Source organism: Peromyscus maniculatus, chromosome 4, assembly GCF_049852395.1.
Source record: "Peromyscus maniculatus bairdii isolate BWxNUB_F1_BW_parent chromosome 4, HU_Pman_BW_mat_3.1, whole genome shotgun sequence".
In the NCBI taxonomy this organism is placed as follows: Eukaryota; Metazoa; Chordata; class Mammalia; order Rodentia; family Cricetidae; genus Peromyscus; species Peromyscus maniculatus.
In genome coordinates, this window is record NC_134855.1 from 104475262 (window position 1) to 104491927 (window position 16666).

At 44.1% G+C, this 16666-nt stretch overlaps 1 protein-coding gene and 1 non-coding gene across 6 annotated transcripts in view; both read right to left on the reverse strand.

The window, feature by feature from the left end:
* Gabpb1 (GA binding protein transcription factor subunit beta 1) overlaps window positions 1-9616 on the reverse strand; it is a 50961-nt gene extending 41345 nt beyond the window's left edge. Inside the window, exon 1 of one of the 5 annotated variants that reach the window (XM_076570567.1) lies at window positions 9527-9616. Coding sequence is in view for 1 of the 5 variants with exons in the window: in XM_076570566.1 (XP_076426681.1) it covers window positions 8787-8810 (24 nt within the window). In the remaining 4 variants the exon portion in view is untranslated. The other 4 variants (XM_006986473.4, XM_016005035.3, XM_076570566.1 and 1 more) reach the window with 4 other exon arrangements.
* Window positions 9617-16038: 6422 nt separating this feature from the next.
* LOC121829260 (U1 spliceosomal RNA) lies at window positions 16039-16198 on the reverse strand. Its single transcript, XR_006072038.1, has one exon. It is a non-coding gene; the product is annotated as a U1 spliceosomal RNA (small nuclear RNA).
* Between the last annotated feature and the right edge of the window lie 468 nt (window positions 16199-16666).

A 16666-nucleotide genomic window follows, 5' to 3' on the forward strand; every position in this document is an offset into this window, starting at 1 on the left:
CAAGTTCCAGACCAGTCAGAGATAAAGTGAGACCTTGTCTCAAAATAAAACAAAAACCAAAGACCAGAATCAAAATGAAAGACCATTTCAACCTAATTTAAAAAGCTATTTCAGTAAATAAATAAATAAATAAGTTCTAACAAGACTAAAGAGAAACACTCCCTGCTGGCAGGATTATAAATAGTAATAGTGGGAGATTCCTCAAAAACTAAAGAGAACTGTCATGTGATCAAGCAATCCAACTACTGGATTGACATCCTAAAAGAAATCGTATCAGCATGCCAAAGAGATAGCTGCACTCAGTCTATTGTATTATTTATTCAGGACAGCCAAGATATGGAATCAACTTAGATGCCCACCAAGGATAAATAAAGAAATGTGGTCTATAAATGGAGTATTTCATCATGAAAAATAATGAAACTGTCATGTGCATTAACATGATTACCTATGTTAAGACCTCAAACACAGAAAGACACTGTTATTTACGTGTAGAAGTTCAGTATGATCTCTAAGAATGAGATAGTGGTAACAAAAGCCTGGGAAGGTTGCAGGAAGCAATAGAGAGGATGGTTGGAGATAAAGTTCCAATGGAGAGAAGGAATGAATTCTCATGTTCTCTAGCACAGAAGAACTGATTTATAACAATTAAATGAGTATTTAAAAGCAGCTAGCAGGGCTGATCTTGGATATTCCCAGGACAAAGATATGTATGTAGAATGCCATGTGTCAATGCAGTGACTGTCACACCTCTGTACTCTGTATGTGCAGTGTGTTAATCTTAAAAATGTGTTGCTAGCAATGAAAAGAATATATGGATTATAACAAAAAACAGCCTATATAGTTCAGACTTTAAAAAAAAGAAAAACTTTAGTGTGGTGGTCTGTATGAAAATGGTCCCCACGGGGGCTCATAGGGAGTAGCATTATCTAAAAGGATTAGGACATGTCACTTTGTTGGAGTAGGTGTGGCCTTGTGGGAAGAAATGTGTCACTAGGGTGTCACTAGGGTAGGCTTTGAGGCCCAGTGGCTCACCATCTCTTCCTGCTGCTTGCAGATCCAGATGCTGAGGCTACCTCTCCAGCATGTCTGCCAGCATGCTGCCAAGATTCCCGCCATGATGATAATGGACTAAACCTCTGTAAGCCGACCCATATAAGAATTGTTGTGGTCATGGTGTTTCTTCACAACAACAGAAACCATAACTAAGAGAAGCAGGTACTACCAGATTTCAATTACTTTCAAGACCATGGTCCATGACACATCATTCTGAGTCAGAACCACTATTCTCTTAAAATCTGAGCATCTAAGTTACATGTGCACATATGCAAAAAGCAAAGTAGTAAGTATATGTGACCACTGTGTGTAACACATATACTTCCTACTGTGGGCTACTGTTAAGGTATCTGGGGACTGAAAATGTAGCTCAACAGTACCTGCTTTGATATATGAAGCCCATCAAAGTTTTAAAAAAACTTAAAAACTACTTTGATTGTTGCGATATAGGTTCAAAGAGGTCTCAGTGCATCTTCTAACAAGCCAAGCATGTTCCCTCCCTCATTAGGATCTTGGGCTGCTCAATCCAGAACATGTTCCCTCACTCTGACACCGAGGTATTGAGTTCCTCTGACCACTTCAAGTGGCAGCCACAGCACACCATCTCTCCCCTTGCCTAGCTTTATTCCTTTCTATTTCACTCATTACCTACCATCCAACACCAGCAACTGTTTACTACATCCTTCACTCAAAAGGCAGCTGCTAGTTTTGTTTTGTTTTACTCATTACTGTGAGAGCTGAAGAGAGCCTGGTATGGGATAAGCATCTAAGTTTTAAAAGGGAAGAAAGGGGAAGAACATTATCAACAAAGAAAGAGAAGTTTCATGAATAAGGTCAAAGAAGCAGTATGTAGCATGAAAAAGTCTGAGCATCAGAAAGTTGACTTTAGCCTGTAAACTACTGAAGACTATTGGGTTATTCAAAGGGTTGATCTACTCAAACATTTATTCAGCACAGGTTCAAGTCATGTTGCTTGGCACAGTGGTGAATGCAAAGGTCAACAGCACAGTGGAGAGGACAAAGGACGGAGTCAGGTCCTGTTCTTAAGCTTTTAGATTAGGAGCATGGGATCTGGAAGTTTCGAGGAAATTATTCTGACAGCTACATGCAAGATAATTCAAGGAAGGAGAATCTAAGAAAACTACTGCTTGGTGGATATAATAAAGGAAAAGCACATATCATAGACAACTTCAAGATAGGAAGAGAAAAACTGGGGACTGATAGGAGGCTAGGAAGTAATAAATCTACAGGTGATGAAAATTCTTTCCCTTTCCACTAAACCGTGAGCACTCTCAGACACCAGCAGCATATAAAACAGCCATCTGAAAAGGGGAAAAAGGGGGGAGGAGAGGATCTTATCATTGGCAGGAATGATGACATTGGTAAGACAATCACAAAACACAAAGACAATAATCATAAGGGCTTAAGAACAGAATATTAAATAAAGAGAAGTAAACAAGCGCCTTTATGAAATCAAGCAACAGGAAGCTGCAGTAATGGCTCAGCAGTCACGAGCACTTGCTCTTGCAGAAGGCAGGAGTTCAATTACTAGCACCCTCTTGATGGTACACAGCCATCCATAACTCCAATTCCAGGGATGTGATGCCCTCTTCTGATTTCTGCAGGAACCAGGCATGCAAGTGATGCACATACATACACATGAAGACAAAACACTCATACACATAATAGAAATCTAAAATGTTCCTAAATAATGTCAAGCAATTTATCTGTATTAGCTCCATATAATCAAGATAAAGTCCATTATTACTGACAAAAAGACGTTCACTTAAGCAGTCTGAATATGATATCCAGTGTCACAGTAAGTTAGGGAAGTAAATTAAAGAACCTTGAGCAAAAATTGTACCTGGGCTCTTAACAGTAATGAAATAAAGGAATGAGGCAGACACTGGAATAAATTCTGAAATTTATTTTCTTCTCCCATTTTATGTTTGTATATTTGAAAGCAGGGGGAATAAACCTTTACAGATAATGGTGTAACCAGAAAGAAAAAGTCACACATGGCAGCTAGTTCCTGAAAATACAAGATTCCTCTTTCATATAGTCTACAAAATGGCAGAACTGAAATTCACCATAGTGACAATAAACAATGTACAAGCTTAAACTCTGTATTTTTCCAGTAAGTAGAAGTCAACTGTATCAACTGGGAGTTAAAAAGAAATAGAAGAAATCAGAAGAAAAAAAAAACATGAGGTTAACAAAATTATTCCCAAGTAGCTAGCATGTGACTACTGAAATTGTTCACCATCAATTTAAAGTAGTCAAGATCCTAACCATTAGACCTCACATGTGCTAAGACTTGAGGCCAAACTAAAGCAATCAATGCTGGGAAGTTCTGATAAAAGGAGCACAGTAAATCTGAAAGTGACTAATGTCAAAATGCACTGGACAAAGGTGTCTCAGTCTGAGTGACACAAACAAACTACTCCCAACTGGGTGGTTTGCAAACAAGAGAACTCTATCTCTCATAGTCCCAGAGGACAAAGTCCAAGTTCACAGTAGTATGGGTCAACAGCATTCTTTTGTTGTATTTTGTTTTTCCAGACAGGATTTCTCTGTGTAGCATTGGCTGTCCTGGAACTCTCTATGTAGACCAGGCTGGCCTCCAACTCACGGAGATTCACCTGCCTCTGCCTCCTGAGCACTAGGATTTAAGATGTGCACCACCACACAGAAAGGGCAAACTGGCTGCCTGCAGTTCTCTTCTTAAGGGCACTAATCTCATGCATAAGGGATTTACATTCATCATCTAGTATCCTCAACAAGAATTTCGGGACACATTCAGACCACAATATTAAGGGAAAGACGGTGGGGGTCCTTATGAATAGAAAGTATGAAATAAGGCGGGCGGTGGTGGCGCACACCTTTAATCCCAGCACTCAGGAGGCAGAGCCAGGTGGATCTTTGTGAGTTCGAGGCCAGCCTGGTCTACAGCGCGACTACAGCGCGAGATCCAGGAAAGGTGCAAAGCTACACAGAGAAACCCTGTCTCGAAAGAAAACAAAAAACAAAAAGGATGAAATAGAGAGTGATCAGTCACATGGGAAAAGGTCAAAGATTTCACATAAACTATTTTGAATATAAAGGAAAACTTTAATATCATTTATACACCAATGTTTTCTGTTTGGGTATAAGTGTTATAGACACAGAGTAGATACAGCAAAGTAGCTATGTTCCAATAGTCTTGTTTTGAGGAAAGGGGACATTGAGATAAGGTTTTTCTGTGTAGCCCTGACTGTCCTGGAACTCACTTTGTAGACCAGGCTGTTCTTGAACTCAAGAGATCTCTGCCTTTTAGGATTAAAGGCGTGTGCCACCATGTGCCAGCAGGTAGTTTTCATCATGAAAGAAGTCTAGTGTAATTTTATGGCTTTGATAACCACTTCTCTACATCTACCAAATGGGCGGGGGCTATGTTAGAAAGCAGTATCATGGTACGCCCCCCTCACTTCTTTTAAAGAATCACTACTGTAATATACTACCAGATCAGCAGTAGCCTACCTCTCTAGTGTAATGAGATTGAAACAACTAACTTTAATAAACAGTCGAGATTCTTCTAGAGAAAGATACTGCATTGTATAATAAAATTACAGTATCAGTGTGTTTAGCCTAATTTTAAAAAGTAGAATCACAATGGCTAGTGAGTTGGCTCAGTAGCTAAAGGGTCTTTTCTAATGTGTGTGATGCACAGGAACAAGATGCTCTGTACCCCACAGGTGTTTGGAAGAGTAGGGTCCGGTCCCCAGAACTGGAATTACAAGCAGTTGTGAGCTCCCTGACAAGGGTGCTGGGAACTGGAATGTTCTGAATGAGCAGTGAGCGCTCGCAGACATCTCTCCAGCCCAGGGCAAAGATCTCTGCCACCAAGCTAGTCCTAAACTTAATCGGAGGCCCCATGTGGTAAAAGGAGTGAAATGGCTCCCAAAATGTCCCAAATTGTAATCTCCAAGTGCCATGGCCCTCTTGCACCCATACAAAAGCAAATGAATGAATGAATGAATGAATGAATAAAATGCAAAGCAATCTTACCACACACACACTCTTCAAGATTATTGATTGCAAGGGTTCTGAATAGTGGGCTGAGACCCCACGATAACTATGTACACTAGGTTGGGCATGGTGGCTCATCCCTGTAATCCCAGCATCTGAGAGGATGAAACAAGTGCTTACGCCAAGTTCAAGGCCAGCTGAACTACATAGTAAGTTTTGGGGCAAATTGAGGTTAAACTGAGACTGTAAAAAAAAAAAAAAAAACAAAAACACCTAGTAAAACTTACCGATCTAGTAACTAAGGCTATGGTTCTCAACCTGGGGTCAACTGACCCTTTCTCAGGGTCACCTAAGACCATCAGAAAACAGATATTTACATTACAATTACAGTAACAAAGTTACTGTTCTGAAGTAACAATAAAAATAATCTTATGGTTGGGGTCACCACATGAGGAACTGTATCAAAGGATCCGAGCATTAGAAAGGTTGAGAACCACTGACCTAAGGCCTCATTCCACCACTTTATGTATGTACTAATTCATTTAACAATTCCTATCACCATGACAGGTGCTAGAATGATCCCTACTGTACAAAGAAGACAACTAAGGCACACAGGAAGAGTCAGGAACATCTCTTGTTATCAACAATGCTTCAACTGGAACTCTTCAAAGCTTTATTACATCACGATAAATCAAGATTTATCTTTGGAGAAATTACTTTCTCTACTTCAGTGTCATAAACGTAAGCAGAGCAAAAACAGATGCACTAACCTTTCTGAATAACACTAGAGTGCTGAGTTCTGAGGAAACAGGTCTTAACTCTAATTTCTTCCGACACTAAATGTATCTTTTATAGGGATAAAGGAACACATATCTTCAGAAAAGTAAACTGCTAATTACCCCTGACCCAAAGTTGAGATATTAATGCTATAGAAACATAATTATTAGTTGTAAAGCCATGGTTGGGGTCACTGGAACACTACCTGACTTCAAGTGAAGAGAGTTTATAATTATTATTTTATAAACTAAGCAGAGGAATTGAAAGGGTCCTAATACACACACACACACACACACACACAAAGTTTAGGAGACAGAAATGCTAGATCATTACATATCATATACAGATGTCAAAATATCTTTTTTGTTTTTTGAGACAAGGTTTCTCTGTGTAGTTTTGGTGCCTGTCCTCAAACTCACTCTGTAGACCAGGCTGGCCTCGAACTCACAGAGACAGGGTTTCTCTGTGTAGTTTTGGTGCCTGTCCTCAAACTCACTCTGTAGACCAGGCTGGCCTCGAACTCACAGAGACAGGGTTTCTCTGTGTAGTTTTGGTGCCTGTCCTCAAACTCACTCTGTAGACCAGGCTGGCCTCAAACTCACAGAGATCTGCCTGGCTCTGCCTCCCGAGTGCGTCACCAGCCACCACCGCCCAGCTTTACAGGTGTCAAACTGTCTTATTTGTTGATCTATAAACAAGTTCCTAGATGTCCAAGAACATGATGAGAGTCTCTAATGTCTCCCAGTGAAATGAGGGTTGGACCCCATTAGTGCATTTACAAGCACTAGGCAACTTAAAAGAAACTCTAGCTCCCTCAAAAATGAATTTCCGACTTAAAATTTCATGTGACATATATTTTGAGTATGTAATGTTTGCCTTAACTGTTACCTGAAGATACTTAGAGGTTTTTTAAATGCCAGGGGAGGAGGGGGAAAAAACAACCAAAATCAAATAAAATTAACTAAGATCCAATCTTTTTTTTATATGAATAGCACACATTAAAAATGTACCTGGCACTTTCTGACAATTACATGAAGAATGGCCAGATGCTTCCTGTTGATGGAACAGCAGAGAAAGGCCAACTGACAGATTCAGACTAGAGGTCACAAGAAACCACTGGAAACTCAGCTTCCGTTCAAAACCAGTAAGCCCAAACTCATCTTGAAATTTTACACATTAATCACCCACACCTAAGGAAACCCAGACTGACTCAGAGGGAGCTAAGAGCTTATATATGCATAGTATAAATGCATATTACTTATGCTTTGTTTAAGCAAAGGCCTAACTTTCAACTCAAGCATGGAACTCTACCGTGCTTTCAAAGTGTCCTCTTGAAAAAGACATTTATACCCAGGTCTTTACAAGCATATCTACTGTGCTCATAAATCTGCTTTATTATCTGTGTACAGCATTAAACACGAACTGGAACTTTAAAATGTCTTGTCACTTTGCCTATTTCCAAATGTTCCCATCTTTTAAAAAGTTAGAGCCCTCTCTCCCAAAATACAGGAATCATTCTTCTCATTCATATATTTTTTAAAGTTTGTCTTGTACAATATCCTGATTGTACTTACATGGTGAGAAACAGGGTAGGATGTCATATTTTGTAAAAAGAATAAAAGCACAATGTGTACAGTGCTTTCCAGTGGTTATGTGGTGTGATATCACAAGACTGCATGCAAAAAATAGATTCAAGAATCTGTTTTCTGTTTAGGCTCTAACACGATTTGCAAAAATGCAAAAGAACGTGACTCTTGCCTAAATCATGAGTTACATATAAATTCGACTTTTCACAAAATAGGAAAAATAAAGGGATAATAGTTATCGGTTTCCTTAAAATACAAAGTCAGAGTCTGGAGGCCTAAGTCAAAAATCTATCAGTTAAATCAAATTAACCTGGACGAATCTCTGTGAGCTAAAACTATCTTCCGCATAACAATAAATTCGGTGCGTTTTAAATTCTGGAATGGCAACTATTTCACAAGGCCAAGTACCCCAACGTTTTAACACTTCAGAAAGTAACTTGCCTGAATAGACAGCAAACCAGTGTCTGGAGAACGAACTTAAAATTATTTCCACGTTATGAAGCTCCCTTTCGGAAGTTCTGTGGTTCTCGCCCCTGCTTTAAACAGATGTGTCTGCTCAGACACGGTCCAAGCGGGCTCGAAAGCAAAAGCTTCAAGGGAAGACACAGCAATTAGGCCCGTGCCATTCCTTCCCTTAGCTTTCATTTTGGAGATGCACACTTCGAGCGAGGCACGCGGCTGCAGCCCGGTGGGAGAGAGGTTCACAACAGCACCCTCAACACCGATCTGTGCCCAGACAAGAGATGGCCCGACGAAACTCGCGGCTGCTTTTCCCCGCACCCGCGCTCGCGTGGGCTCCGCAGGCGAAGTCTCCGGGGCAAAAGTCTCCACCACGGAGACGGGCAGGCTCCGTCCTTTCAGGGCTCTCCCGTCTACCCTGCCCCGGGCCGGCTGCTCCCGCCGAGACCCGAGCGCTCCGGGCCCCGTGGGCCCCAGCGCGGCGGCGCGGCCCGGCTCGGCCTTCCCGCTTGTCGTCCGCCCGGCCCGGCCCGACCCGGCGTTCAGGCCGCCGAGACAAAGGAGCGGGCGGGGGCCGCGCCGCCCCTCCAGCCGCCCGCCCCACGGGCCCGGACCCCCACGGCCATTGCGACCCCACCGCAGCCCCGGCCCGTGGGGAGCGCAGGAGGCCGCGGCGCCTGACCGAGGAGGGGGCGGCGGCCGCCACCATGTCTGCCGCCCCTCCCAGAAGCCAAGCGCCGGGCGGACAAAGCGCGGCGGCGGCGGCGCGGACACCCAGGCCGACCCCGCCGACCCCCGCCAAACGAGCGGGGCCGGGAGCCCCGGAAACCCGGCGCCTTAATGCAATAAACAGGAAATCGCGGGGATGATCTGGGTTCCGGGGGAAGTGGAATTATTTTTTACCAGCGAAGAGATCAACTTCCACATCCGGTGGTAACAGGGCCCTACACAGACCCGCACTGACCTGGAAAAGCTTCGGGAGCGGCGGCGGGGGAGCAGCGGGAGGAGGTGCGGGGACCGCGGCGCCTCGGAGCCGGCAGGGCTGACGCGGCCCCGCCACACACAGAGCGCTTCGCTGCACAGGGCGCTATTTTCCGAAAATGCCGCGTCTGGTCGGCGCCCAAAATCCCCACCGAAAAGTCCCCGTCGGCGCGGAGGGACACGGCGGGCGAGCTCCCAGCATGCCTGCGGCGGCCTCGCCAGCCCGCGCCGGTTTCCGCCCCACTGCCCCCGGGAGCAGGCCTGCGGCTGCCCTCCCCCGGCCCCGTTCCGGCGGGAGAAAGGGACGAAGGGGTCTGGGTTTGACTTTAAACGGGGAGAAAGGAAATAAGCCATTTCTAGCGTTCGGCCACACAAAGGCTGCGGCGGAATGATCCACTGGGCGACCGCAAGTCCCGGCTCGCCCGGCGCCTGCGCGGCAGCGGGGTGAGCGCTGCGGTGGCCATGTGCGCGGCCGGGGTGTCCGCGCCGCGCCGTGGGGCGGGAAGTGTGGGAACCGGGGTGCGTGTGCTAAGCGTCCTCTCTCCCCGGCGTGGCACGTGAATCGCGGGGGGCTGCGGGACGGTTGGAGCTTCCGCTTGCCCGTGGGGTGTTGTAGCAGATTCCCCGGCCGGCGGAAGGGCCACTAGGAACCTAGGATTTACCTTTAAGTGGAAGGTAGACCCGGAGTCGCTGTGTGAGGTGTCAGTGCAGGAACAAAAGATGTGTCCTCTTCACCTGGCGTAAACTGGTCGTGTGTGATGAGGAGGTTTCTGCGGTTTTTGTTGTTGGTTTTTTTTTTTTTTTTTTTTTTTTTTTTTTTTTTTTGGTTTTTCGAGACAGGGTTTTCCTGTGTAGATTTGGCGCCTGTCCTGGATCTCGCTCTGTAGACCAGGCTGGCTTCGAACTCACAGAGATCCGCCTGGCTCTGCCTCCCGAGTGCTGGGATTAAAGGCGTGCACCACCACCGCCCGGCTGTTTTTTTGTTTTGTTTTGTTTTAATGCTGTAATAGTGACACTTTTCTCCGTGCCTGCAATGTCAAGATTTTTTTAGAACTCAATTTGTAGACCAGGCCGGCTTCGAACTCAACAGAGATCCCCCTGCCTCTGCCTCCGGATTGCTGATAAAGTCGTGCGCTACTTCGCCCGGCGTTGAGTTTCGTTTCGTTTCTTTTCTTTTTTTTTTTTTTTTTTTTGTTTGTTTGTTTGTTTGTTTGTTTTGGTTTTTGGTTTTTCGAGATAGGGTTTCTCTGTGTAGCTTTGCGCCTTTCCTGGAACTCGCTTTGGAGACCAGGCTGGCCTCGAACTCACAGAGATCCACCTGGCTCTGCCTCCCGAGTGCTGGGATTAAAGGCGTGCGCCACCACCGCCCGGCAAGTTTCATTTTGAATGTACCAAAAATTTATTGGGCGGTGATGATTTGTGAAGAAAAAGCCTCATAAATTTTAACTTACACGAGATTTTCAAAGTTAAGCTTTGGTATGTTCAACAGGGAAGTTCACTACCCGTGGAACTTTAGGCATCCGGCATCTAGGAATGGGAATATCTAAAACACTTCCGGCAATTTATCCTAAGAGCAAAAAGGCTTAAATGAGATCCATATTGTTCTGTGTGTGTGTGTGTGTGTGTGTGTGTGTGTGTGTGTGTGTGTGTGTGTCCGTCCGTGCCCTCAAATACGTAATCATTGTGTCTCCACTTGCCCTTTTTACTAACATGGTGAAAGTTTGTAGTCAGTGTGACTTAACTAATAAAGCATAGCAAAGTAAACACTGGGGGAGGGCAATAGTTTTTTTTTTCTTTTGATTTAATATTATGTAAAAGCTCAAAATGTTGACCTGGCTGAGCTCAAACTCAACAAAGATCCACCTGCCTCTGCCTCCTAGTTGCTGGGATTAAAGGTTTGGCCAATATATCCAGCTGTTACGGTTTTTTAAATTGTCACACCTTCCCGTAACATTTTGAGTAAATATTTAATGATTGCCGCAGAATTCTTGCCTTCGTTGTGCTATAGGTTATAAACAAGTATACATCATCAGTGATTGCAATCGCAGAAAAGCTGCCGAATTTAGTGTGATTTCGGAGGGAGATCACTCACACACACTAACGTGGGAAGAAAGAGTCAAATTCACATTAGTAAGGGAATTGGTGAAGGCTCTCCAGCCAAAGGAACAATAATGCAAAGGTTTAAGAGACAAGCAAAGTGAAAAGGACATCATTCTAGGCATTCCCAGAGGTGGACCCGTAGAGAGAGGTTTAGTGACAGCCTCGTGTCCTGTGAATGAATGATGAGAGACTGTGTGAAAGAGATGTCTGTGTGACTGTCCAGTGTGTCAGGAGTGCCTGAAGGATGGTAATGTGTTCACTGGGAGTAGAAGCAGAGAGGAATGTGTGCTGGGAAAGGCGACACCTCTTTGACCACGTAAAGCTGAGCCTGTCGAATCATTCAGCAGTTGTTGGAGCGCCCGCTCTGCCTGGTACTGTTCTGTGTGCTAGAAAAGATAAAAGTAGCAACAAAGAGCATGAAGGGAAGAAAGACTAAAGATTTAAAACAAAGAGAGATAATGTCCCATAATAGTTTCACAAAGGAAAAAGGGGGGGGGGGTCTACCTGGATAAAGTAGTTCTCCAAGTGAGAAAGCAGACTAAATACTGGCACTTGGTCAGAGGTGGCCTCACCTGTGGTTTGGTCTGAGCTAGGCCCTGACTGGGAAGAAGTTAGGGCAGTTTGTGAAATCGGTGGGATGGGAGGTCAGAAAGGAGGTCAAGGTGGCTGAAGTAGACGGGAGCAAAGGATGGTGGTGGGAAATAACTGCCGCTTTGGGAAGATGAGGTCATTGATAGCTGAAGAGTGGCGTGGCCATGGCAGTAGAGATGGAGAAAGTAGATGGATCCAAAAACAGCCGCTAATAGACATTAAGTCATTAAGTGTGAGGGGGAGAAGAATCAATAGCAGTATCTAAGCTTTGAGTATGGTTGCCTAAGCTACCACCATCAGGTAGAAATATAAGCTACGTATAATTTTATAGTAGTTGCATTAAAAATGTGAAATTAATGTCTTATTTAAAGATGTGCCAATAATATATGTGATATAAAATAGAGTTTAATTTTTTTGTTTGTTTGTTTTTCGAGACAGTTTCTCTGTGTAGTTTTGGTGCCTGTCCTGGATCTCGCTCTGTAGAACAGGCTGGCCTCGAACTCACAGAGATCTGCCTGACTCTGCCTCCTGAGTGCTGTAATTAAAGGCGTGCGCCACCAACACCCAGCTAATTTAATGTTTTACATTCTTTTTCTCACTATTTGGAATCTAGTGTGTGAGTTATATTTAAAGTGTATCTCAATACCTAATTTCATCAGATGTACTGTTGAAAAGTTGATTTAACTATACACTTGGTCTAGACATTAAGCCATGCTTCTTTTAATCGTACACTGAAGTTAAAGTCTTAAAAATAAATTTCTCCGTTAAGCAGATTCAGTTGTATAATCCTAGCACTTGAGAGGCAGAGGCAGGCGGGTCTCTTCAAGTTTCAGGACAGCCTAGTCTACATAGTGAATTCCAGGACAGCCAGGACTATGTAGATAGTCTCTATTTAAAAAAAAAAAAAAAAAAAAAAAAAAGGAAGAAAGGAAGGAAGAAAAGTTGTTCTGAAGGCTGAGAGTCTAGCTCAGCAATAGAGTGCCTGCCTGCTGTTAGCAAAGCCCTGAGGACCAAAAAAAGTTTGAGACTAGGCCAGAAAGCCTTGAATGCTAAGTTAAGGATTGTGAATTTGACCCTAGAAACACTGAGCCATGCGTGGTTTGGGGGCCAGCATTATGTTTAAGGCTAGAAAGAGGCCACTAGGTGGCCGTCTGGTGACTCCTGACTAAGACCAATGCTTCCTGCCATTGTTTTGACTTTATGAGGTTCAGTTTAGCTTTGATTATTCTAGAACAATGCCACCAAAAGTCTAATCCATTAGTCAGTGTCACTCTGCAGACCCTTCACTTGGTTACCAGCCAAGACATTTAAAAGAGTAAGCATTTAGAAGCATGGAGTGCAGATTAATATCTGTAAATGTACCACCCAGAGCTGTATTGTTGCATGGTTTTTTTTGGTTTTCCTAGACAGTTTCTTTGGCTGTCATGGAACTCTGTAGACTGAGCTGGCCTCAAACAGCGATCCACCTGCCTCCCCAGTGCTAGGATTGAAGGAGTACACAACCGTGCCTGGCTCTTGGATGTTTTTTAATTCCCCCTTTCCAGTTATTTTTGTTTTATTTGTCTGGTTATTTGTTTTGGTTTGGTTTTGGTTTTTTGTTGTTGTTTTGGTTTGGTTTGTTTTTGAGACAGGGTTTCTCTAGTAACAACCTTGGCTTTCCTGGAATTTACTTTGTAGACCCACTGGCCTCAAACTCACTGAGATCTTCCTGCCTCTGCCTCCTGAGTGATGAGATTAAAGGCATGGGCCACCACTGCCCTGCATTTGTTTGTTTTTTTAAGGAAAGGTATTATGTAGCCAAGACTGGCCTCTATGGAACTAAGAATGGCCTTCAGTTCCTGGTCTTCTAGTCCCCACCTCCCAAGCAGATAACAGGTGTACACCACTACATGTGGTGGTGCTATGGTTCAAATCCAGGATTGGGTCTCTGTTAGCCAAGCTACATCCCAGCCTTTCAGATCATTTTTGTAATGCTACTCTAGAGGCATGAGGAGAGTCAAGGATCAAGTTTTCAGAAGATGCCAAATCTAATTTTATTTTTTTGTACTTTATAGTGAGAACTGTTATTAGTAAAAGAATATCTCATGTTCTTCCATATATAGATATATGGGTGTTTTGCATGCATGTAAATGTCTGTGCATGCCTAGTGCCTGGAAAGACCAGAGGAGTCCAGAAGACGGTGTCAGATCCCCTAGAACTGGAGTTATAGATGGTTGTAAGCCACTATGTGAGTGCTGAAACTTGAACCTTGGTCCTCTGGAAGAACAGCCAGTGCTCTCAACTGCTGAGCCATCTCTGAAGCCCCCTTCTGTAGGCTTATAAGGTTCTTGTTGCTGATCATCAAGTCTGTAGAGGGCTCACTGGCTTCTGCAGGTGGTCTTTGGGTGGCAGGGGGTGGGGTCACATTTGAAGTGGGCAGTGGTCTTTGGTTGTGGGGCACAAGATGCCACAACTTCCTCCAACGGGGGTGGGTTGAGTAGAGACCACACTGGAGTCTTTACCTTGGGTCAGACACACAGCATGTCACATGGTCCCAAGGTATCTTGATACAGGTATGGTAGCAAACTGGCTCTGGGGATCTACACCTAGAGCACCAGGTCATCTTTCATACAGTAATGGAGCATCATGGTTAGTAGGCAGATTGGTGGAATGGAGATCTGTGTTAAACTCTATACACACTGGGCAGCACAGTGCTTGGGGTGGCTGTTAGGCAGGTGAGTAGGCAGAATGGGTCTGGAAGTCCTTACCTGGAATTCTGGGTTGGACTCAGTGTTCTATGTGGGGATCCAAACCCAGGTCCTCATGTTTTCCCAGCAAGCCCTTTACCTGCTGAGCCACCTCCCCCATCCTGTAACATGCCATGCTCTCTGATAGCATTTTGCTCACAGTAGAACCTTGCTGCTGCTTTAGCAAGTGTTGAGTTTTGGATGTAAAATGCTCCCCACAAGTTCAGATGTTTGAACACTTGGTCCCCAGCTAGTATGCTGTTTTGAGATGTTATGGAACATTTAGAAGGCAGGGCTTACCTAGAGGAAGTGCTGGTTGAGGGGGTGGAGCAAGCCTTCATATTTATAGCCCAACCCTGCTTCCTGTCCTGTCTGCTTCCTGATCTGCTTAGACATGAGCCAGTAGCCTCATATTTCTGCTGCAGCCAAGAGTGGCTCCCACTACCATGCCTTGCGTGCCAAGATGTACCCAAAATAAACCTTACCTCCATTAATTTGCCTCTTGTCCTATATTTGATCACAATAACCAAGAAAAGCAATGACAACAGATTATCTAATATTCTGAATCCTTCATTGTCATTTTGGTACTGTTTGTAGCATCTTCACCAGAAACAGATTCCATTTTAAGAAACTACTTTCTGGGATGATGTTGTGTGACTATTCCTGGGGAGAGACATGAACAAATGTCTACTCACCAGATGGGGAACATGGCAAAACAAAATAAAGATATCACCAAAGTCCAAGTTGGTGAACACCAGAATTTAATTAGGGTTATTTGCAGGACCAGAAATAACTCAAAGACAGCTATATTACCAAAATCCCACCCCAGCATGGAAGACAGTTCACAAAAGCTGGAAGTCTGGGGCACACTGCAGAGACTGTAGGCCACTCAACAGCTTGGAGAATGTCCTTTCCAGGTAGTTCAGTTGTTCTAAATGTCTTCCAGGCAGCTTGGCCGGTCTCTGCTTCTTCTAAGCAATGTTCCTTGTCTGGGATTCTTCTAGGCCAGCAGTTCTCAACCTGTGGGTTGTGACTCTCAGAAAATACATATTTCCAATGGTCTTCAAAATCCCCAACCATGAGAGGAGAGAAATGGCTCAGTGGTTAAGAGCACTGATTAATGTTCCAGATGACCTGGATTCAATTCCCAGACTGTCCCGTGTCCAATCACACCAGGCTAAAAATAAAAAAAAAAAAAAAAGGAAGAAGGAATCCCCAATCACTTATTTTGCTACTGAGAGGTGTCTCAGATGGTCTCAACCCACAAGTTGAGAACCACTGTTCTAGGCAGCTTGTCTTGTTTAAGAATGTCTCTCAGTAGTCTCTACTGCTTATCTACACATTTGGGAAGGGAGGAGCCTAGTGAATCTTACTGGTTTCAGGGACTTCCTGAGGCTATTTGAGTTGTTTCCTTCCTGAGATTAATAAACTTCTCTGCAGGATGGAGTTTCACCTCCATCTTATTGTTTCAGCTCCCTGTAAACATCCTGTGTCTGAATGAACTGCCCCATTTGAAATCAAATCATGGAAGAAACTGCTAAACAACAGATAGTGAGGTGGTTCAGCAGGTAAAGGCTCATGCCACCAAGCCTGGTGGCCTGAGTTTGATCCCCATGTCCCACATGGTAGAAGAGGAGAACGGATGCCTGTGAGTTGTCCTCCGACTGCCACATGTGTGCCATGGCATGTGGATGCACCCATTCCCCCCACCCAAAAAAAATGCATAAATGTAATTTTAAAAGTATTTTATTTCTTGTAAGGGACAGTACAAATGCAGTCCCCACTGCCACAACTTTTATAGTCAAATTTTCCACATTGGGAGAAATCGTAGGGTTCGGCACATCCAGACTACAATGGATGAACCTTGCCCTGAAAAACCCACCTTTATGATCATTATGTCTTGGTTAGGGTTTCTATTGTTGTAAAGAGACACCATGACAACTCTTACAAAGGAAAAACATTCGATTGGGGTGCCTTATTTCTCAAGTTTAGTCCATTATCATCATGGTGCAACATGGTGACAAGTAGGCAGAGATGGTGCTGGAGAAGGAGCTGAGTCTCCTACATCTTGTCCCACAAGCAGCAGGAAGTGGTCTGAGACACTGGTCATATCTTGAACATATATGAGACCTCAAAGCCCACCCCCACAGTGGCACACTTCCTCCAACAAGGCCACACTTTCTACAACAAGGCCACACTTACTAATAGTGCCACTCCCTATGAACTTATGGGAGGCGATAAGTATAAATTAATTTTAAAGAAAGAGATCCCTTTCTTTGCTAATCTATTAGTAGAAATGCTGTCCAATCCTCAGACTCCACTGCTAGCTCCCCTGCTACTTGACCACATCAGCATTTACTGACTACATTGAAGTTTTGAAACCCT